At 44.1% G+C, this 23638-nt stretch overlaps 1 protein-coding gene across 1 annotated transcript in view; it reads left to right on the forward strand.

Annotated features, from left to right (window-relative positions):
* Nucleotides 1-6386, forward strand: part of STK33 (serine/threonine kinase 33) — a 227320-nt gene extending 220934 nt beyond the window's left edge. Inside the window, exon 14 of the mRNA XM_075548449.1 lies at nucleotides 5609-6386. Coding sequence (XP_075404564.1) covers nucleotides 5609-5818 — 210 coding nt within the window. The 3' untranslated portion in view covers nucleotides 5819-6386. The remainder of the gene's footprint in view (nucleotides 1-5608) is intronic.
* Nucleotides 6387-23638: the final 17252 nt, after the last annotated feature.

Here is a 23638-nt window from a genome sequence, read left to right on the forward strand (position 1 = left end):
ACTTTTGATTTTACTAACAGGAAGCTTTAGAATTCTAAAGTCTAAACTAATTTATGTTGAAAGCCATCAGAACAATTGTGGTACCCGGATGAGAGCAGGCTCACTGGAGTTTGGCACGAGTGATTTTCTGAGCAGCTCTTCTGCTTCCTTACTGGGATGCTGGCTGTACAGCTCTGTGTACACATCATATTTTACACGTGGCTTCTCTGCATGGTACGGTTTGTTACGTAATTATGTTGTAATTACAAAGCAAAGGAAGATATCTGCATATTTCTCTAATTTGCACATCAGATTGTATTTTAATCCCACACCAGGCACACCTCTTCCTGAGGTGGCCCTGTCAAAGACATGTAGGCACTAGAAAGTCTATTTCTCTTTCCCTGCCCCTTCCATTGTTCTTCTGAAAGCCACAGGAATGTGCAAGAAGGTGGGTGACCACTCACTGTAAGCCAAACTGGAGCAGAAAACGTGTATGGGAATGTTCTGTCACTTGGACCTTGTGCAGTCCTACAATTTGAATGTGTGACTCTAGAAATGGTTGCTATGGTGATAAACCATTTTACTTAAATAGCATGTATTTTGTTCAAAATTCAGAGAAATGGTAACAGTTCTAGTAATCATGCACTGGTATTAACTTCAGTGATGTGCCTAGAGCTTACAGGTTTTGCATCTATTATCACCAGATGAGTTCGCAGGTTTAAGTTATGCTAGTGAATAATGAAATATGTATGTTTAGCCCCGTTTTCCTGCGACATATCTCCCTTTGCACACATGGAGCCCTTTTTCAAGATTAATAATAGAAGCCAGCGAAATCGAATCAAGGGTACTGAGTTACAAAAAGATGTGACTGGAGGAAACTTGTGAGGTCATCTTTGCTATCATTTTGCCTCCTTAGGACAGGCTAGTCTTTTACTGATGTATTTTTAAATTCCTTATTGTGAATTGGGTGAAAGTTTACAGAGCAGGTCATCTTTTGTTTCGTGACTGTTTCAGCCCCCACAATGTGACCTCATTTATCCCACTTGGTCCCTGTGTTTCTGCAGCCTCTTCCTTTTCTGAACCTTCTGAACTTTTTCCTTGGGTCAGTGCTGGCCTTTGGATCTTAAATGGTTGATTATTCTAAGGTTTGTGTACTTAACTAATGTCATTGTTCCCCTTAAAGAGGGGTCTATTGTGTGGCTGAAACTTGAGGAGACCTGAATGGTGAATAAAGGCCATAATCTTGGAGGTTCCACCAATCTCTGTCTGACCAATAAGCTTGTCCTTTTTATGATTTTGATTGTTGTTCCACATTTTTCTTCTACTCTATCTAGGATCTTTTCATTGGATCCCTTTCAGAGGAATTGGTAATGGTAGCCGGGCACTGTCTACTTCTTCTGGTCTCAGGGTTGTGGATACTGACATGTGAGGAGTCCATTAGTCTCTTGGACTAATTGTCTCTGTGTGTCTTTGATTTTAATCACTCTTCTTTCCTCTGGACAAGGAGAGGCCAATAGTTGTACCTTATATGACTGCTCGAGATCTTTTAAGGTCCCAGACCCTCCTCACCAAAGTAGGGTATAGAATACAGCCTGTGTGGACTGTGCCATTTGACTTTTGTGTCCCCCAGTCCCAGCGACTCATTCCCTCAAGGTATTTGGCTATGTCTAAAAAGGTTTCAGAGCTCTGTCCTCTCTACGCTCCACCACATTCATGGGTTTATTTGTAGCAAAGGCAAATAAAGACCTACATATACATATCACCTGGAGAACGGACCACGATTGAACTGTCTCAAATAGTACGAGCCTACCCAAGGACGACGGACAGTGAGATGCTGCCTAGGTCAGCCCCTAGCTGATTGCCCCACTCAGAGATGCCACCAAGCTCCGGAATGCTAAAACCTGCCCCTTTCATTTTATAGATTTAGAAGTATGTATCCTTCTATACTTTCCCATTTTAGACTGAGTAACTCTCATAAAGAAACCTACACCCCTTCATCATATTAGTAGCCTGTCTGTAAACCTTTTCTGGTCCCTTCATAGCTACTTCAAGCTGGTTGTAGTGTTTCAGGGAGAAAGATGAGGCTTACTACCCCCATAAAGAGTCGCAGTCTCAGAAACTCACAGGGGCAGTTCTACCCTGTCCTATAATGTTGCTCCGAGTCAGCATCGACTCAATGGCACTGAGTTTTGGCAGTGCTCCAAGGATGACTTCATCCTGCTTGAATAGAAAGATAGAACGTTTTTATTTTCTTTGACTTCTAAAATGCTTTCCAGTGATTGTCAGGTTTTCTTGGTCCTTGGACAATGGTATACGTATTAGGCTGGGTTGTATATCATGCTAGTATTTCAGAGAATGTCTGTATTGATATTTACATCCTCACCTGGATTAATAGTGGATGACCCCCAGTCTAAGGATAACTTAGAACCACCCCACCCACCACCTGCCAGAATCGCATCTTGAACCTCCTCCGTCACCTTTCTCCCTCTCTGTACAATCAGGGACCGCATCCCTCTCTGTTTGCTTTCCCTGACCTGAAAGTCTCAGTGACTCCGATTGCCTCGGCAGTTTCACTTTCCATTTCTCTGTCCTATTACTTACCAAACTGTCAAATTGCATCGGTGGCAGCGAAGAGCCCCGCGGAATCCCACCAGCTATGAGATAAGAAAAGGGGAACCTAAACTTCGAGATTCGTGGCCTGCGAAAGAAGTCCCTGGGAGATAAAGAATTGCTCGTGTTCCTAAAGAAACGCCGGAAAGCTCGGATTTGCTTTGGCCAGGGCCTTTGCAAACAGATGACGAGACTTGGCTGTTGGGAAGGAAAGCCACAGCTTGGCCTGAAGGGCACCCTGGCGCTCAGCCTGCATCCTTGTTCTGTGAACATCAGAGGAGAGTTTTAATGAGGAGCTGTCTGGGAAAGGAGACTCGGTCTCCTAGGAAAGCTCCCACTATTCTGGTCCCTAAACAAAGGCAGCCTGACTGATTACAGCTGTAATTAGCATAGAGAAATGGTACTTTACAGGGCGCACACGCACACACACACACACACACACACACACAGGGCAGTTTACTAAATACACTCTTAGAAGATCTTAGCATTTACAGTGGAGTCATTGCAAAGGTAAGTAGGTTTGCATTGATGTTCCCAGGAAATGAAGGAAGCAAATGCTGCCATTTATCTCAGTGCAGTTATAGGTCAACTGTGGGGTTCAAGAAAAAATGGTTGACAATTTAGCACATAGTAAACACCAAATTGACAGAGAAATAAGAAACATACACTTGCATTTATTGCTGCTAGAAGGGGTGAGACGTTGGGATGCTAACTGCAGGGTCAGCAACTCAAATCCACCCGGCACTTGCGGGAAGGAAATAAGATTTTCTGCTTTTATCAAGATTTAGTCTCAGAAACCCAAAGGGACAGTTCTTCTACTCTGGGTGACTTCGAGTCAGAATCGACTCAAGAATTTGTGTGTGTGTGTGTGTGTGTGTGTGTGTGTGTGTGTGTTAGAAGTATAAATTGGTATAACTGTAGGGGGGCAGTATAACAATATCTTTCAAAATTATCATTCCATGTACCTTTTGACCCAGGAGTTCTTCCTCTAAATGTACATATATGAACCTATACATAAATATACATATAGGTTCAAAATGATGCAAGAACAGAATTATTCTTGGTAGCATTATATGTACAAGTAAAACATTGGAAATGACCCAAATGGCCATTGTGATCAGACTGGCTGGTTAGATGTTACATACAGTATATCACATAAAAGTGCTACAGAGTCCCAAAAGAGACAAGGGCTCTTTTGATGCACTGACATGCGATGATCTTCAAGATAGATGTTCATTGGGGAAAAAATATCTAGATGTAAAGTGTGCTTACTGAAAAAAGAAAGAAAGAAATTCACTGCCATCAAGTCAATTCAGATTCATGGTGGCCCAGTAGGGCAGAGTGGATCTGCCCTTATGGATTTCCAAGACTGTACATCTTTAGGCGAGTAGAAAGCCCCATCGTTTTCTTGTGGTGCAGTTGGTGGTTTGAACGGCTGACCTTGTGGTCAGCAGCTCAACGTATAGCCCACTGTGCCCCTGGAGCTCCTAAAGAATGCTTACAGTGGACTACTATTTGTATAAAAATGGGGGCAGAAGATGCTTTGAGAGATTAAATCAAACTATATAAAATTGCTACAATTGGACTGTTTGGGGCCTACAAAAATAAAGTATCTCTGGAAGTGCAGGCTTTAAATAGACCATATGGATTGTTATGAGTGGTGGATAGAGGGGAAAGCAGGGCACCTGAACCTACAGACTTCATGATTAATGGAGACAAGATTGAAGTGGTCAAGGATTTCATTTTACTCAGTTCCACAGTTAACACTCACGGAAGCAGCAATCAAGAAATCAAAAAACATTTTCTCGGGCAGATCTGTTGAACATGAGCTCCTTAAAGTGTTAAAAAGCAAGGCTGTCACTTTGAGGACTAATGTACATCTGACCTAAGCCATGAGACTTTCAGTTGCCTAATGTGCATGTAGAAAGCTGGACAGTGAATAAGAAAGATCAAATAAGAATTGATGCATTTGATTAAAGGTGTGTGTTAGACAGGGTTCTCTAAAGAAACAAAACCAGAACGCTAATAATTTTACATATATTTATACATATATATGTAACATAAACAAACAGCTAATTATAAAGCAGTACAAATGGCTCAGTGCAACTCACTCCCCTAAGACAGTTGTGAGACACTGGCGGACCTTCAAGTCTGAGGGCCGCTGGGTATTCCTCTGTGGAGCAATTCAGGCTATCTGGGCAGAGAGGCAGCAAACAGCAAGACAGGTCACCAAATCAGCCAGATGACAGGGTCCGACAGTCCTCAGCTCAAGGGATGTAAATTCCAGTCGTGTGGCAAAGCAGGTCTTGAAGGAACCTCAAATTACAGCGACACAGTCCACAGGTTAGGTGTCCCACAGGTAGTGTAGCTTGCAAACTGAGGCACAGAACAAGCAAGGCAGCCGCACACTGGTCCGATGATCAAAGCAAGAGACAAGAGAGGCGAAGCTCACCGAGCCATTCATCTCTCCTCCCTTCAATTAACCCCCCATGTGCTTATCAGCCTGGTTGGCACAATAAACTAACAAACTCGGGTGTTGAAAAAAAATATTGGTCCAAGAGACCATGGACTACCAGAGAAACAAACATATGTCTCTTAGAAGAAGTACAGCCAGAATGCTTCGTAGAAGTGAGAATGGCAAGACGTTGTCTCACATACTCTGGCCATGTTATCAGGAAAGACAAGCTCCAGGAAAAGGATGGCATGCTTGGGAAAGGGCCGATGAAACCGCAGAAGACCCCCAGCAAGATGGGCCCTTGCCTAATACTGACTGTGAGTGTGGGCCAGCACAGGCCGGGCGTAGGTCTGTTGTGTCTCGATTCACACGAGTCAGGACCAACTCAACAGCACCAACTACAGCCACCACCAAAAGGGAGGGAGGGGTGAGATTGTGTACATTGTGAATATGAAGGGGCTTCCAACTTGCCAATCTTAGACAATGCGGTGGTTTCTTGCTTCTTTACTCTGCTGGGTTGCTTTATGTCTGAATATTCATCCAGGCTATCTCTTTTCTTTCTAGCTCATTGATCAAGGAAAGGATCTTCCTGTGACAAGTTTGAGAGCAAATATGGACATTTTAGGCACATTCTCTCCAGGTGGCCCGTCTAGAAAACTCATTCCAGTTAGACTCAAGGAGGAACTAGAGAAAACTCCTGAAACATCAAGCCAACCAATAAAAACCAAGTTCACTACTAAATCCATGGGCCTGCCTCGAGCCAAAAAGAAATGATAAGACCACCTCCCACACGGAACAGTGCAAGAACAAGACTGCTCTTTCTAATGCTAAAATGAGGATGACGGTGGGGGGTGGGGGTGGGGAGGATTTGCCTATGCGGAGCCCTGTCATGGGTTTGTATCACTTTAAAATGGAAGCTAGTTATCTCAAAGCAGCATGACCCACCTCTGGGGTTCAAGGACAGCCATTCGTAGGCTTGAAATGGGCTGTGGTTCAACTCAACTCAACTCAAGATGTCTACAGGGTTGTATAGATGAGCATTGCCCATAAGTCAGCAGGACCTTGTGGGAAGGTTTGGGGCATACCTGATCAGGATCCATTCGCATTTTTTACATTTAGTCAAATTACTTATAGCAGGAAATGAGAGGCCAAATATGGTAATGGAGGTTTCAAAGAATTATGTGCGTTTTGCACTAGAAGACTTTGTTGGGAAATTGCTAATACACTTGTCATAGGCATTTGTACTAAAAGTATTTCCATCATTCACTTGTGTTCTTGTGATTTTAGGTTGCCATAGATTGCTTTAGACAACTTGTTTTACACAACTTATTTTAAAAATAGATTTTGGTAACTACTCATTATTAACTTGCTGCTAAATTTCCAATGTGTTGATTGAATCAATAAAGGACAGATGTTGTTCATTCAAGTTACTCTTTATGTTGACAAGAGGTGAATGTCAGACACTCGTGGACATTATCAAGTGCGCATGCTGCCACAGGGCGGCTCGCCTCTTGAGGGATGGGCCTGCGGCTGGCTGCAGTGGAAAGGGCATCCTGACTTGAGGGTTAGAGATGCCTTTACACCTGGGTCAATAGTTTTGTCATTTGAGGTCAAACTCAGTAAGTAAATGCTTCCTATTGTCCTCCTAAGGAAACAATTTACAGTCGCTTTATCTTTCCTAAAACAGTAACTTCGTTTCATTCCACACCCTCATAGGGTCGTCAGGGAGGCCTCCCACATGACCCACCTGGCAGGCTGAGTGGGTACCTGCTGCATATAAGCTCACTCCGTGATACAGTGATGGCGTGCTTCTGTACTTGGCATAAATGTAGAAGACATGTTGTCTTTCTGAGCTGGTCAGGGAAGGCACTGCCGTGTGCTGCCCTCAGCAGATGGGTTTGGCCTTCTAGGCTTCTCATGGTGAAGGAAGGCTCCCAGCCACAGCACATCTGGGCTAGATGGCTTATTTTGAAACTGGAGTTGGCAACACCTTCTCAAAGTTTTTCTGGCTTCCTGGTGATTACGTCCAGCCCTATCAGGTTGTTTGAAATCCTTTCCTTTATCTCCTGTGCTGTCCGCTTTCTATCGGGATTGAGTCGGTTTGCCTCATCAGCTGAGCAGAGGCGAGTCCTCCCTTCGCTGACACGTCCAGGAGGCAGCGGTGACAGTCCAGGCTTCTCCCCCGTGGCGGGGAAGAGCCCTCACTTGGGGCGCAGGACCTGGAACATGAGAGAAAAGTCAACTGAGTCAAGAAGCGGTGATTCTGCCCCTTTCTCAGGCCTGAAAACGAAATCTTCCCTACCCCCAAGATGTTCCATACAATGAACTTTTCACAGTGATATCATCTTTTAGGACTGGAGAATGCTACAATTAAATTCAATACTATCCCAAAGACCTATTTCTCATTGGCTCCGAATTCGCGATTGTGCTCCAGACGCTCGAGCAGAGAAAAAGGGAAATCGCTGTGAGACATTGTAGTGAGTCCGCATCCTCTCCTTCCCACCATAGATGCATTTTACCAGCTCTGCTCATTCTAGACGTCCTGTATTCACGTACATTAATTTTACTAGAAACTTCTTCCAGGAGAATTTCCATCGTATTTTCATTTATTATCTCATTGTCTGGACCACACTTCTGGGCCAGACTCTATGGACCAGACTAGGCCAGAGCTTTGTGTCTACTATACGGTGCCTTGTGAGTCTCTGAGTGAGTGTAGATGAGCTTGCTTTCACGGTTGTTAAAAAAAAAAACAAAAAGTAACTCTTCCAGTTTCCAGTGACCAGTAGGTAAGGCCAAGGTTTTAATTACAACCTTACAACTACTCCCTGGGCTCCTGTACATGGAGCTGGGTTTTGCTCTGACCAAGAGAGTCCATAGCAGGTATGTTAATTCCAAGGAAGATGTATTCTTACTTCGATAACCGATAAGTCAATGTAGAAGGAATATGATTTTTTTTTAAGTAAATGCAAGTTGGAGCCTGAGAAGAACATTGGGTGAAGAGGCAAGAATGTGAAATCAGAGACAGGTATCTTAGTAGAGAGGCTGGGGATGGAAGAGCAGGGGGCAGATAGATGAAAAATAAAGTTTAATTAATGAAAAAAACCTGATGGTATGACTAACTGTGGTTGTGCCAAATCTGGAAGCAAGAATCAGAGGAGGGAGCCCTGTTCATGGAACAGTCCAGATGGGTCTGAGGTGAAATATCCCCTTACATGGCTTGTACACAGCAAACTGAGGTAACCTCGCAGGCTGAGGAAACGCAGGCATAGCAGGGTGGAAGCTGAGACTGGCTGTTATTTTAAGACTTGACCAGAGAATAGTCCCTACATCTTGAGCAGGAATATTATGTGGTACTGGGCGAGGGGGAGACAAAAAAGAAAACATTCTGTGCTTATCACAGAAATATTTGGTTTAAATAATTCTGTTTGACTCAAAAATGTAAGTTCCAGGTTAGACAGATCAAAAGCAGCGGTCTTGAAAATGAAGCTTTTCAAATTCCAGGCCTGCTGTTGGAATGCAGAATAAAGGCTTTGTTCAAACATGCACCCCCAGCAGGAAGCAGTGCTTTGAAATTGGCTGGGGAAGGGAGTGGTGCTCTGTAATGGCCACACCTGGCTGGCGACCAAGAAACTGTGGCCTTTGGGAAATGACCTTGTGCTGGATCTTTCCAGCCTGCTTCTTTAGAACCGCTCTTGCCCCGGCTTTGCCCTCTCAGCTGTGAGAGGTTAACCTTCAGGGGCTACAGGAACAGGCTCCTTCGGCCTCTAGACTGATTTGGATTCGGTCCACGTGAGACACCAACAGGAAATCAGAGAAGGGGTGAGCAGGCCCAGTGGCTGGGCAGCAGGGAAAGAGCTGCATCTTTCCCACAGGTCACAGGAGCCCCTGCCCGGCAGTCCTTTCCTCTCCTTGAGGTCAAGACCACGGTATGGCATCTTCCCCTGGGGTATGGCATCTTCCTATGTGCATTTCCCTAACATCCCATCTACCCCACCTCACCCTGTTCCTTTCTAAGTAACCCTATGGTTAAGCTCTCAACTCTTCCACTTCATGGGTCATTCTTGACCAGGGAAGTTGGCATCAGATCATCAATCCCCATCATTTAACAGTAAAGTTAAACAGTCCCAGTAGCTGAGAAAAGAAAAGCTGTTTCTGAGCATCTAGAGAGGCGCCCCGGTGGTGTAGTGGTTGGGCTGTAAGCCGCGTGGTCGGCAGTTCCAAACCACCACGGCTCCGAAGGAGAAAGACGGGGCCTTTGACGCCCCTAAACAGTTAGAGTTTCAAAAACCCGTCGGCTCGCTTAGCAGTGAGAATGGAGGTTCCGGACATCCGGAACATGACAAGAAGACATGACGGGAGGCGTTCTCCATGTAGAACCTGGGTGCAGTAACTTAAATAGATCATTGCCAAATAGAGATAGAACTGTTAAATTAGTGAGACCACACGTCAGCACACTGCGGTGTGGGAGCTGATTGCGGCTCTGTTGGTATGTTTATGAGGATCTGAAGTAAAATTGAAAAAATTTAAAGGCTATCATTCAGAGAATGGTGATTTCAAAAATATATTTATGGCTCTTGAATAGTTTTTAAATTTTTGTGAGGGTCAGGATTGGCTCTATAATCTCAAAAGTGTGCCAGCCCGTAGGTTAGACCTGAGGTGTTTGTATTAGGCACTTACATGCCAGCGGCGGTCTTTTGGCGGCAGAGAGAGGGGTGGCACCAGACTTCAAATAGCAGAAAGAACTATGGACTTGGCGGCCCATCTTTCTCTCCGGGGGTGGGTTTCATGGGATACCAGAAGCTTGTAGGGGAGCCTGTAGTACCCCGAAAACACAGCCTGAAGACAGGATAGTTCCCCGTGCTACGCATATACTTCATCTATAAGCTGAAAACCACTCATAAAAGCAATCGTAAGGAATTTTGTTTTACTATTCAAAATGCTTCACATAGTTCAATTTTGCTCCTCAGGATCCTGTATTTTTCTCAGTGAGCTGGCTTCAAATTGATCTTGATTTCTGTTCAGTACATTTGTTCATACAAAGCACCAGTGTTACACTCTGTCAGAGTAAAAATGAAACGTTTTATTGAATGATGGAGAGATTCAAGAATCAAGAGGTGCCAGCACCCAGGCAAGTGCTATGGTGTTTCAAATTCCAAGGAGACAGATTCTGCCCCAACCCCCTCAGGTGGTGTGAACATATTGCTACGGGCTCTTAGACATTAGGATTGTGTGAAAACAAAAAGTTACGGGGTGGTGGTTACGCTACAGTTCTGCTTAATATCGTTATTTTCATTTCCTAAGCTCTGAGAATATCTTTACTGAGACATTCTTGGAGCAAGCTACTCAAACACTCTCAACAAATATTTTTCAATAAATACTGTAGTTCCTCACACAAGCTACAATCTTGACTCTTGTTATTTTGGAGTTCTAAGCAGTTAATGTTTATAAGCAGCTGAATTGTCTCTTTGAGCAGCGGGAGCAAGGCTTTGGGCCAAGGTGCAGTTTGATTCAAAATGGAGTTCAATTTAGATCTGGGACATGCTTAAGCGCCTCAGTTTTGAGCTTCATGTGCTTTCCGCTTCTGGGCAAGCCATTGCTGAGCTCCGAGATCACCAGGAAAGAAGTCACTCATCCTATACAAGGATGTATTCATTGGGGGATGGCTACTATCTTTAACCTTTAAGACCACAGGATCCAGCTCTGTTATTAGAGTGGTCAGGCACTTAGGTTAACTTGATATAACTTCAGGCCTCATCTTCAGGGTGAGTTGGTTCTCATGGAGGAGACTTTTTCAAACAGGGGCACAAAGGAATAATTTGGCATTCCAAAAAGTTCTGATCCAAGAACTAAAACTTCATCCTCCTCAGAAAAATTACTTTCTTCTAAATATATGATTCATCACATAGCCTCATAGATGCTTCAAAAGTGGGTTATGGCAATAAGAAATTCAATGTATAATACATTTAACAAATCTTATAATAACAATTACAGTGACCAAAAGGAGTAGGATGTCTTGTAGTTAATAGCCAGTACTTTGGGATAACCAACTAAACATATATATAAAGGAAGGGTTAGCCGTGAGAAGGGTATGTAACCAGGAAGCTTTCTTACATGTCAGCTTTCTGACATAATGTCCTAGTGGAGTTCTCGAATGGTTTTTATCCATGAACAGTTAAAGATATTAACAACAGCACAAGCACCTTGCTGAGCTAGGAGGAAGTCAAGGTTTATTTGACTATATAAAACATGTCAAGGAGAGAAAAATAGTTTTAGCAAGGATTCGAAGGACTTCTGTTGAGCTGACATTCTCTCAGCAACATTATCGGTTATCCGGGTCATCGTGAAAGACAGATGGGAATAATATTTTATAATTAGAGTATGCTTGCAGAAATGACCAGCATAACCCAGGACAATCAGCAATGGTGTCATATGAAAGCAAGTTCTCTCTCCTGTCGGGACACAAATTTCAAGTCAAAATAAGGTTCCATAAATTATCATTGTATGACTGGATACCCAAGGATACCCAAGATGCATTGGTCTAATGTATGTTACCCATCGAAACCTGGTAAGGCCCAACTACAGGATGGTTCGTTAGACTTTTTTCCAAATAAGCTGATCTTCCACATCAAGAGACATACCCAGGTGGAGCACAGAGCACAACTGCTCCGATGTAAATATTAGGAACTGGAATGGGCTGATTGACTTGTTCAAGCCATCACAATGGATGATTTTCCAAATTCTGGGGGATCCCAGAGTTGGGCACAAATGGAAAGATTTGATCATTTTTAAAACTATTCTGGTACTATGGAATAATTAGCAAGTATCATTAATAGAAAGGTTACAAGATACAGAAAGAATAAAATGTTCTAACCAGACATGAGTAAGATTGAAATTAGAAGTCAGTGAGTAAGTGGACAATTTTGGCAGTAGCCATAATTTGATGTGAATGACCCATTTAAGTGATTTTTCAAATCAATAGCAAAATTAGGTGTGAATTTAGCATCTAAGACTAGCACCGCAAGTTGATCAGTATAGTTTTGTGCAGACTAAGGGTAAGAGTAATATACCTAACCCTTAGTGAAATTACTAGCACTGTCTACTGCTTGAGCTGATTTGATGAAAGAATATTTAGCCCAAGCATCAGTAATGGTTACAATAAAGAGAAAGCTTTATAACATTTTCACAATGGAGGCTATGTTAGTTAGAAATTGTAAGATTTTATAATATACTCAGAGATGAGCCAAAATGTGTGTGTGTATTCAAAGTCTATTTTTATTAAGCATTATGAATCAAATTCAATACAGGTTTGATTTATTAGGTTAGAGTTAGGGGTATTCAATTATTACTGAAGCTATTAAATAATTCCAAAGGGAGGAAACAAAACAATCAAAATGATCAAAATATCTAAGTTAGGAAACAGAACCCCCAAATATCAGTAGTTTGCATGTGATCATGTTCTTTGATCTTGAAACCAGTTACCTACTCCTGGTCACTGGGGGATTTCAGCCTGAGTCACATCTGCAGTCAGCAGAGGAGTCCGGAGTGGTGCTCAGATTTTTAAAGCCGTAATGGAGAATGCCAGGATTCATTTAATCTGGTTTCACTGCCCATGGGGGGTTAAAATAACCAGGGAAACCTCCCGCTGGTCGAGTTCTAAAGAAGGCTTCACCTGATGTCTTTCCCAGTCAGCATCATTGTCTGCGTTAATATTAAGTGAAGAAGAATCAGATATTTGCTCCTCACATGATTCTTTAATTAAATAAAAAGTTTCTTTGAGTTGCATTATAAATTAATATGTCAATTCTTCAAGTTGTGCTAAGTTGGGGTTGGTATGGGGTAATGTAAACAAGAATCATGGGCCATCCAGTAACTATTTCATAAGGAATGAGTTTACGAGATCCAAAAGATGTGCTGTGCAAATTTAAAACAGCAAAAGGAAGAACTTTAGGACAAGCCTAAGAATTTGGAAAGCTAGGTTTTAATATTCCAATAGTTCTTCTACAAGTTCAGAGGACTAACAGTGCAATCTCTAGTGTATGGGGCCGATTTGAGACTGTTCTTGAATTTCTTGTCAAGTAAAGTGGCAAAGGACCAGATGCTAACGTTTTTCTCCCTAAACTTTTGCATGCTCTTCGGATGTTGGCTCCACACAAGGACATTCATCTGGGGAGAGATAAAAATGATGAAAGCTCGAAAGAAATCCTGGGGAGGAATTTTTTTTTCTGAGGCAGTTGCTCATGTGGATTCTCATGGTTCTCCTTGCCCTCATTATGACCTGGGAACCTATTATGACCTTACCTGGGAGAGACCCTTTCCTTAGCCTCTCTGCAAAGGCTGCAGATCTGGGTACAAATCTGAGGAACATACATTGAAGACTCTGTGACACTCTTGAGTGTGACAGTCCAAGTGTACTGTTGGCCATCCTAAGTAAAGATCTCCTGGAATACAGCCAAAGGTCCTACACAGGTCTATCAGAGTAAAGCGCACCATGTCGTGGGGGGACATGGGAAAGCAACAAGTATGGGGTTAGGGACAACCAGATTTCTAGGAATACCAGTAGTTATTGCAAGTACGCCCTGAACAAATTTCCAACTTCTTTTGTGTGGCTACTTAACTGGGATAAAAGGGATTTTGCAGGGGTTAAAGCCTGAAGCATTTGCTGATGAAGATCAAAGATTTACAGCTTTCACGTGGAGAATATAATTAACCCATTAGAAAGAAAATCCTGAATTGTAGGAGTTAGTCCTTCCTTTGATTCTTGTTTTAGCAGGTATTGAATAATTGGGGGCAATGGTTTAGAAGTGTCTACTTGAATTATAATAGGTTCAGCAAACAAAAGTTGACCAGTGTCTGGATGCTGTAGCCCATAAATATTAGGAGTCTGGGTACTAGTCTCAGTGGGAAGCGAGCTGTGTGAACTTTGAAAGGACACACAAATACTTGCATATGGCAAGAAGGCTCCTCTTTTTAAAAGTTATCTCTGAATTCTTTCAGACAAAATGAGTATCTTCTCTGTTTCATCCCATTGAGATAAATCCCCCCATTGAGCAGGAGTGACAGAACTAAATAGGAAGGGAGCCCGATCCTTATTGGAGCCAAGAAATATTTGCATGGGTTGAAAATGAACTAATATTTCTTCTTTAGTAGTAAGTCCCATAATTTTGCAGGTCATTTCACTACAAGGTAGGGCCTTTATAAACGTGGGTGAATCGCAGGCAGGGTATATAACTCTGTCTATTGGGCGTTTGCAGTATTCTCCATTAATATCCAAAGTTGTTTCTCCTTGAGGGTTTAAAGCCAACATGTGAACGCTCCCGTATTGTCCCCTCCCTCTTCATTCCGAATCAGTCTGGAAGTCAGAGGAGACGCCTTGGCTTAGTCTTCCGTTTAAAGCAGACTTATTTTTTTCTTCCAGTACAATAGTTTTAGGTCCATTCGAGGTGGTTTGTTTGTGTGTTTGTTTCCCTGAGAGGCCCCTGTAGCTTCTAGAATTGAAGGGCCACGGATTTGTTAGTTTTACCACCTTGCTTTGCTTCCAAATGTTGAGTAAGCTTTTGAGTCAATAGAGTCGATTTGGCAATGGGGGGTGGGGGGTGGTAGCTTTCCAACCGGAACCAGGCCTGAGACTTCAGGCTTCAGGACACATATATAAAGACCCTTGTAGTTCATCTGTCTGAATGTTTTGATAACTTTTGAAATCGTTGGTTGTGGTACTCTTCTGAGGGGGCTTCAAACACTTATTGGGGAAAAAAAGCCATTATCTTTTCATTGCATTTTTTCCACCAGTTTTTTGAACCCCTGGGTGTATACTTCCCTTCTTATATGTAAGAATGGACTTCTGTCTGGGAATTATTTGGGAAAGATCTTAGAAATTGTTTATGTAATTTCTCCCTTAAATTGAGCTTCTACAAGAAGAATGTTAGCTGTTTTGCCTATATCTACAGCTAAACTATCTTGGGTCATCTTTCCATTTAGCCCATTTTAACTATAAATTAGTCTCTCTTGGCTCAACTAGCATGTGGGCTAATTGATATAAATGGAGCAAATAGGGAAGATAAACTTCAAGATAGAATTGAAATTTGTTGAGTGAGTTTGTAAAGATCCTCATGTAATTTCGGAAAATCCTTTTCAATGCCGTATAATTCTGCGTGGGTCCAGGAAATGAACGAAAGAACAGTAATCTCTGGATTTTCTCTGGACTCGCGCCAGATTCTACAAAGTTAGCCGTAAGTTGTGTTTCGAGAGTGGGCTGTGAGCTGTGAGCACTCTGGTTTTGTGTACCAGATTCGCCCACTTGAATGTGCATTGTTTGACTTCCTGACTGCTCTTTTCATGAGCATCGATTGTGCGTCCAAGCAAAATGAAATGCTTGACAGCTTCTATCTTGCCTCTATCATGATGTTACCTGTCCCGATATGAGGATTTGTCTTTTTATTAAGTTGTCATCAGTACTGCGGTTGAAATCCTTGATCTTCATCAGCAAGGGTTTGAGAGTCTCTTCACTTTCCATAAGCAGGTTGTGTTATCTACATATGGACATTTGTTAATAAGCCTTCCTCCAAACCTGATGCTACCTCCTTCTTCATGTAGTCCGGCTTCTCTGATTATTTGCTTAGCATACAGATTGAATAAATATGGTAAAAAAAGGATACAAACCTGACACGTAACTTTCTTGATTGTAAAACATGCTGTATTCCCTTGTTCTGTTTGCAAAGCTGGCTCCCGATCCACCCATGTACAGTTTCCCTACGAGCACAATCAAGTGTCTGGAATTCCCATTTTGCTCAAGGTTACCTGCCTAAGGCTGGGTTGTCTAGCGAAACAAAACCAGTGACACTCAAATATGCATAAGAAAGAACTTTATATGAAGAAGTAATTTTATATCAAGAAGACATTCCAGCCCAATCCAACTCAAGTCCAATGCTTGCCAGGGCCTTTTTCAGGTTCACGTGGCTGCAGGCTGCTGATGCAGAAAGATGAAGTGGGATGGTGGTGTAGGAAGGGAGTCTAGCCCGTCAATCAGGTCACAGCACGATGGTGCCTCCTTGTGGGTGTGACCTCCTCATAAGGAGGGTCCTGGGAACCATCCCCCCACCCCACCCCCACCCTTTTCTGCTTCACCTTCCTGCTGTCAAGTCACTTGGAGACCTGCCAGAAACACTGCCATGGGATCCACACAGCTCTGCACTCACTGGCCGGTGGTCTCCCTGCATTCTGCATCATTGTGAGTCTGAAGAGGAATTTATGGACTAGTACCAGACTTACAGACTGGGCTGGGATGCTTACTTGATATATGATTACCTTTTCATATAGAGCTCTCACACATCTACAAGTGTCAGCCTGCTGTAAGATCACAGGCCAGTGAGTGCAGTTTTGTGGAAGCACGGCCAGTGGTAACATGACAGGATACCAACAGCTCTCCGGTCCAGTGGCTCTCCTGAGGTCACCCCCTGGAGGCAGGCAGGCCCAGCAAGCAGGAAGAAGCAGCAAGGAGAAGAGCGAATGCTTCCAATGCTTCATCGGTTTGTTGAAACATTGCAACCGATATTCCATTAGTTTCTAGGGGAAAAATGAGAAACTATATTTTACATTTTATTCTGTTTAGTCAATTTAGTATTTTGCAAAGAGGTTGTTTTGCTATTTTTATTTATTTGAGAAGCCACCGTGCTCATCTAAAAAGGGTTCTCACTAATTTGTTAATATTAGAGTCTTTATTTTCTAATTTACTGTGCAGGCAATTTAATGGAGAACTCACATTTCCCGTGTTCCCAAAGGGAGCACAAAGTTAACTTTGGGAACTTTTCCAACAGAAGGTCGGAAACTTCAGGTTCTCAGAAGAAGCTAATATCTTGAAGGCTCTGAAATTCCTAGGCAACTACCATTTCATGGCCATCGGGTCAATGAGGACTTCATGGACACAGTGAACTTCATGGAATCTTAAAACCACAGGAACTTAGTCTGTTTTATAAAAACACAGGAAATGAAAAGCAAGCTGTACACTGAAACTCACGGAGCTTTTACATGGAGCACAGAGTCAGGCCTGGGAGTTATTCATCTTGTCGCTTTCCCAAGTCCATTTAGGAGGATCCCCAAATGACCCCGCTTAATACCGTTGACCCCAATCTCTGGCATCTTGGAAGTTGCAGAGGAAATTTTACCTGTGTGTCCCTTCTTGGTCACCAAGAAATCATGAACCAGTTGTCCATTATATTAGAAGTAAAATCAAAGAGTTTTATTGAGGAAGTAAGAATTAGACCGTGACCAGTCACCTGTGCTCCAGTGTTTATGTGGCACAATTCACAAGTGCAAAGTTCTGCAAACCTCAATTTTCATTGATAGACGAGTGGGTTAGAAAACCTGGGGGTGGGGGGATAAAGAAAACTCTGGCACATACACACAATGGAGTACTATGAAGCACATTGTCTCATGGGCAGAGTTGGAGGAAATTTTGTTAAGCGAAGTCAGCCAAGCACAAAAGGACAAGTACAAGATGAGTCCACCGAGGTGGGTCCAGTCAACAGTGGAAACTGAAGAAAAACTCATACATAATTTACTGGTTGAGGGACAGGCACACAGACAGGGGACAGACCAAGTCCAATGATGCATACAGCGTACCAACATAAGGAAGGGAAAAGAGGGGTGGGCAGGGAAGAAGAAAAACAAGGGGGTGGGAGACAGAAACATTGAGGGCAACAGGGCACTAATCCCCCACGGGGAGGGTACTGTTTATGTCTCCACAGGAAAGGGAGTAAGGGACCAGACCTCAGCCTGGTGCCCCAGGCCGTGAGGGCAACATACCAGCATGAAGCAGTGAACTAACAGGTCTGCAGGCTGGCCCCTATCCCAGCTATGTCGACACCGCCTCCCCCCTCCCCAAGAAGCATGCAATACAGAGGACAGCACTGAAGATCCAGCCCGGGGAGTGTGGCAGGACTGCCCAGACCACATGGAAGCAAACAAGCTAAGAGGGAAAGAGAGACAGAGACACTGAGAGAACAGCATCTTGGCCCACCAAGCTTTGAGGATGACATCCCCGCTCAGCACAGCCAATGCACAGAGAGGAGCGTAAGGGTTGGCCTCGCCATAAGACATGACATCCCCTTACTGCCCCATAGTGCTACGGGGGCCAGAACCGGAGACAGTGCAGGAATTGTGCCCAGTCTGACCCCCCGCACCTCCTTACAGACACACACACACACACACACACACACACACACACGGGCAAAACATGAAGGGAGCGCAACGTAGCAAGCAGAGCAAAGCAACAAAGTCCCCAAGGAATTCTGAAAATCTACTTCAGACTCAGCAGGGGCTGGCCCTGCCTCAAACCTCATCAGAAAACATTCATAGGGGTCAGCAGACAGACCTGGACCTATTCATAGGCTATTTTTTGTTTTTATCTCTTTTTCATGTCTGTCCATATAACAGACAGGATAAACAATCCTCAGGAGAAAACAACTGGACGTACGGTTCGTGGCGGCGTGGGGGCGGGGCAGAGGAGAGGAGGTGGTGGAGGAACAGGAAGGGAAAGAAAACAAGCCCAAGGAAATAGAGGAAGAACTAGGAGGCAGAAGACATCTATAGAGGGATAAACATAGGTATGTACATATGTAAATATATTAAAATATAATGATAGTGATATAGGTCTTTGTACATATGTGTATAGGTTAAGTATTAAGATAGCAGATGCACATTGGGCCTCTACTCAAGTCCTCCATCAATGCAAGGATACTTTTCTAATAACCTGACATTCTGTGATGCTCACCTTCCTGACACTATTGCTGAAGACAAAATGGGTGCATAAGTAAATGTGTCCAGCTATTAGAAGATATAATGTCTGGAATCTAAAAGGCTTGAAGTTTAAAAAGCAACCATCTAACAGGGAAGCAACAAAGCCCACATGGAAGAAGCACACCAACCTGTATGATCATGAGGTGACCATGAGATCAGGTATCAGGCATCAGAAGACCCAAAACAAAAGCTTGATTGATATGAATGAGGGCAGTCAGAATGGAATCTCAAAGCCCATCTGTAGACCATTGGACATCCCCTCACAGAAGGGTCACTAGGAAGGGACGAGCCAGCCAGGGACCAGCACCCACGAAACATACAACATTCCTCTAGTTCTTTAATGCTCCCCCCACCCCATCATGATCCCAGTTCTCCCTTACAAATCTGGCTAGACCAGAACATGTACACAGGTACAGATAAGAGCTCTCGACACACAGAATCCAGGACAGATAAATCCCTCAGGACCAATAATGAGAGTAGTAATACCATCAGGGTAGAGGGAGGGGAGGGGGAGAAGGGGGAGAAATGGAGAGCCCATCAGGATGATCGATGTACACTCCCCACACACACACCACCAATGGGGCATGAACAACAGAAACATGGGTGAAGGAAGACGGTAGACAGTGTAAGATATGAAAATAATAATTTATAATTTATCAAGGCGTCACGAGGGTGAGAATGTAGAGGAGGGGGGGGAAAGAAGAGCTGATACCAAGGGCTCAAGCAGAAAAAATGTTTTGAAAATGATGATAGCAACATATGTTCAAATGTACTCAATACAATTGTTGTATGGCTTGTTATAAGAGCTGTTAGGGCCCCAGATAAAGGATTTATTAAATTAAAATAATAATAAAAATAAGTGACACCCCCCCCCAAAAAAATAAAAAGATCTGTGAGTTGGGAGATACCAGCACTTTGGCAGGTAGATGCTACCATAGCATTCCAATTGTAAGAAGAGGAGGCTGCTATTGAATGGGGTAAACAAAGGGCTGTGGGTGCTCCCAGACATGATGCCTATATGACAAAGCATTACAGGGGCTCGTTAAACTACAGTTCTGCCTAACATGATTTCTATTTTTCAGCTTCTAGGACTATGTTGCACAAGGTCCTCTTCTCAGGGAAGGCTGTGCAAACAGTCTCCACACATATCTTCTAAACAATTCCTCCTGCGTGTTGCAGTTTTGACTTTTGCTCCTTTTGGATGATAAGCAATTACACTTCTACAAGAAGCTGAAGTTTCTCTCTGGAGAAGCAGGACAGGGTGTTTTGGCCACAGTGCAGCTTCATTCAAACTTGAGTTCAATGTAGATCTGAGGAGCCATTCCAGTGATGCCTAGGGCCTTGGTTTGGTGGTTCACTTACATTTTTGCCTCCTGAGTCTTACTGCTCAGCCAATTTGCTTTGCTTTTGTTATTCAGACTAAACTCACTGCAATTGAACTATTTCTGACTCCTAGTTACCCGACATAGGATTCCCAGGGTATGTACATCTTAATGGGAGCAGACAGCCTCATCCTTCTCCTTCATAGGAACTAGAAGGTTTGAACCACTGCACTTTCCATTAGCAATCCAACACTTCCCCACAGGGTCCCCAGGACTCCTTTTGTTCTTCAAAGAAAGGCTGTATTCAGTGTCTGTCTGGTTTTTTGTGGCTACCTTTCTTGATCCCTAGTACAATCAACCCATCTGTTCTCTCTGTGTTAATTGTCCACATTTCCCCACGTTCCATCGGACCTGCATTAAATGACCGGGAGCAGCCCTCAGGAGGAGTGCTGAGGTTCCTTCCACTGCTTCACTTGCCTCACTTCAGTCCGCGACAGTGGTTCAGTGGGGACATTGGCGTGGCCTTCGCAATGTCGCCACCAACTCGCTCCGGAATCTCCCCCTCCATGTTGCCTTTTCTATCCCAGAAAGTTCATCTAGACATGAAAACAGACTCAAGACCTCAGAGGACCTCCTCCTCTGTGCTAGCTATATAATCTGTTGTCAATTTGAGAGGATTAAGAGTGAAGGGGTGGAGTTTAGCCTGCCAATCAGGTCGCAGCTTGATGACCTCACTGAAAGGCGCTAAGGAGACACATAGCTCGCCGGAGGCGGATGCAGGCCCGCTCCCTGGGAGACATTGCAGCTGACAAGACCCATGGAGCTAACTAACACGAGTGCCCTGAGCTGAAGGAGCCATGTGGAAACCCCTGCCAGCGCTGAGATGCCCTTACCACCACTGGATCCATAGACTTTGCACCCACTGGCCTGCCAACCTCCTGCATTCAGCATCATTGCATGTGTTTCGTGAGTCTGAAGAGGAATTTATACATTGGTATCAGACATGTGGGCTAATATCGGACTTATGGACTTGATCTGGACCGGCCTGGGACGTTTTCTCAATATGCAACTGCGTTTGAATATAAAGCTCTTGCTTATACACATGAGTGTCTGTGAATCTGTTTCTCTCGTCTACTACACTGACACACATCCCCACTCATGCAGTGTCTCCTGGATCCATGCCCGAGTTCGTGAAACCCTTGTGATTGTGCCACAAGTCCAGCGAACCCCATAGAGACCCCTGAGTATCCCTCTCCTACCCAGTCTCCTAACCAATAGGAGGGCAGAGAAAAAGAAGGTCCTCCACAGCTGTATGACACAGAGGCTGCAACAGTGGGCTCAAACAGAAGGACGATTGTAAGGGCGGCCCAGGACCTGGCAGCGTTTCCTTCTGCGTTGTACAGAGTCCTTTTGAATTGGAATGGACTCAACAGTGTCTAATAGCAAGGACGAGCAGTCTCCAAAGCATCTCTAGGTCATATCTTTGGCATTGGTGCCCCGATTACCTAAATCTGACTGCCTTAGGGGGACTCCAGACATAATCGCTACAGAAAAGATTCTGAAACTATTGTTTAAGAAAGAATTTTCTCCCCAAGACAAAAAATACTCTCTATCTCTAGGGATGATGCCCGGTTGGAGAAGTCAGAATTCTATGCTGACAAAGGCAGGCGGTCTGTACAAGGCAGGTCGAGTGGAAGATGAAGAACAATGCGCATCCTTCCCTGAAAAAGTTCTTGGTGGAGGTGGTGACCTGGACTTCCTTGTCCAACCATTGGCTTATGTGGAATATCCTAGAAATCAAATCATATTGTAAGCTGGACTTTGAGCTGTATTAGTGGAAGTGAGCTCTGTATTTTAATTAAAGTCCTTCTTTAGGGCCATAACACCATGCCTGAGACACGATTCGAAGCAATTTACACATCGTCATTTAAATTTCACAACAGCCTTTGGTGTCGGCACTATCGTTATTTCTAAAGGGAGTAATAAGTTGCGGCACAGAGCGAGGTTAAGAAAACATGTCCACGATCACACTGAGAGGTAGCAGGCCCAGGATTTGAACCAAACGGCTAGGCTCAAAGGAGTCACCATTTCATTTCATGCCTCACAAGGCTTTGCAATCTCTTCCACTATTGTCTGGGCCTGAGACTAACAGAAACTTCGATTCAGACTCCCCAGAGTCAAGTGGCTTCTCTAACTCCTGTCTCCTCAAATCAAAAACAAAACATATCCACTGCCATCGAGTCCCTTCTAACTCATAGTGACCTCACAGGACAGAGTAGAGCTGCCCCTGTGGGTTTCCAAGACGGTCACTCTTTACAGGAGTCAAAAACCTCTTCTTCCTCCCACAGTGTAGATGCTGGTTTCAAACTGCCAATCTTGTGGTTGTCAGCCCAACACTTAGCCACTAGGCCACCAGGACTCTTCCAAGAGATCCTAGAGTGGTAATTTTGGCAACTTAAGAACCTGAGATTTCGGAAAGCAGTGAAGTTATTCGGCATGTTGACAAATTTGGGTAAAACCCAAGCTAAGGACACCAGGGAAAGGCTCCTTCTGAAGGATTCTGCATGACAGCATACTTTGTGCATGCTCTAAACAGTCACTGCAGGAGCAGTCTTTAGAAGCCTTTGAAGATGTGTTTAACTGAAGAGAGAAAAAGAGCTTCGTGGCCTCCTCAGGTATCCACAAAGACAGTCCTTTTAGTGTAGATGTGATAGAATGATGCTTCCCAGGAGCAAAGTGCTGTAATTCCCACCCTAGGGCCGCTGGGGTTAATAATCCCTAATGTTTCCTTTCCCGTATTTCATCATCAGGAGAGCGGATGTAGCTGAACATCTAGAATCCAGATGTCAGTGGCTGGAGCATTTTGCCCCTGCTCCTCTCTGGCGTGCCTTGCACGTTGGCCTCTCTGCTCCTCTCTGGCGTGCCTTGCACGTTGGCCTCTGTGCTGCACGCAGTTAGTATAATGTACGGCAGTGGTCTTTCCCCTCTACCATTCACCGCACCCTGCTTCAAGGGCCACAGACAGTTCTGTTGGGTTAGATTGATTCTGTACAAGATGGGAAAACCTCTGTTAGATTGGGTAATGGAATGCGAGCTCACCTTGGGCGCACGGAAGAATTATGACCCGTTGAGATGCAAAAACGGCAAAAGGAGTTTATTTTTCTAGCTCGAGCTAGGGCTTCCCTCCGTCCACTGCCCAGCGCAGCGGGAACCCAGCGTCCAAAGGGGATCAGCCCCGAGTTCTTTGTTCTCCAGGCTTTTATAGGGTTAGGGGGCAAGGGGCGGTCCAGGGTTATTATTCTTTAAGTTTATTGGAGAATATTTCTGGTGCCAGTCTTGTCCAGCAGTGACTGGCCAGTAGGGTCGCGTGTGTCCTCCTGATTGGTCTGCCGACGGTGGGTGGTCACCTGTTGGACACTGTGTCCCATTGGTCAGCTTGGGTCAGGCTACATCAGGCAGTGGTTTACGTCTGTTCCAGGAA

Source organism: Tenrec ecaudatus, chromosome 4, assembly GCF_050624435.1.
Source record: "Tenrec ecaudatus isolate mTenEca1 chromosome 4, mTenEca1.hap1, whole genome shotgun sequence".
In the NCBI taxonomy this organism is placed as follows: domain Eukaryota; kingdom Metazoa; phylum Chordata; class Mammalia; order Afrosoricida; family Tenrecidae; genus Tenrec; species Tenrec ecaudatus.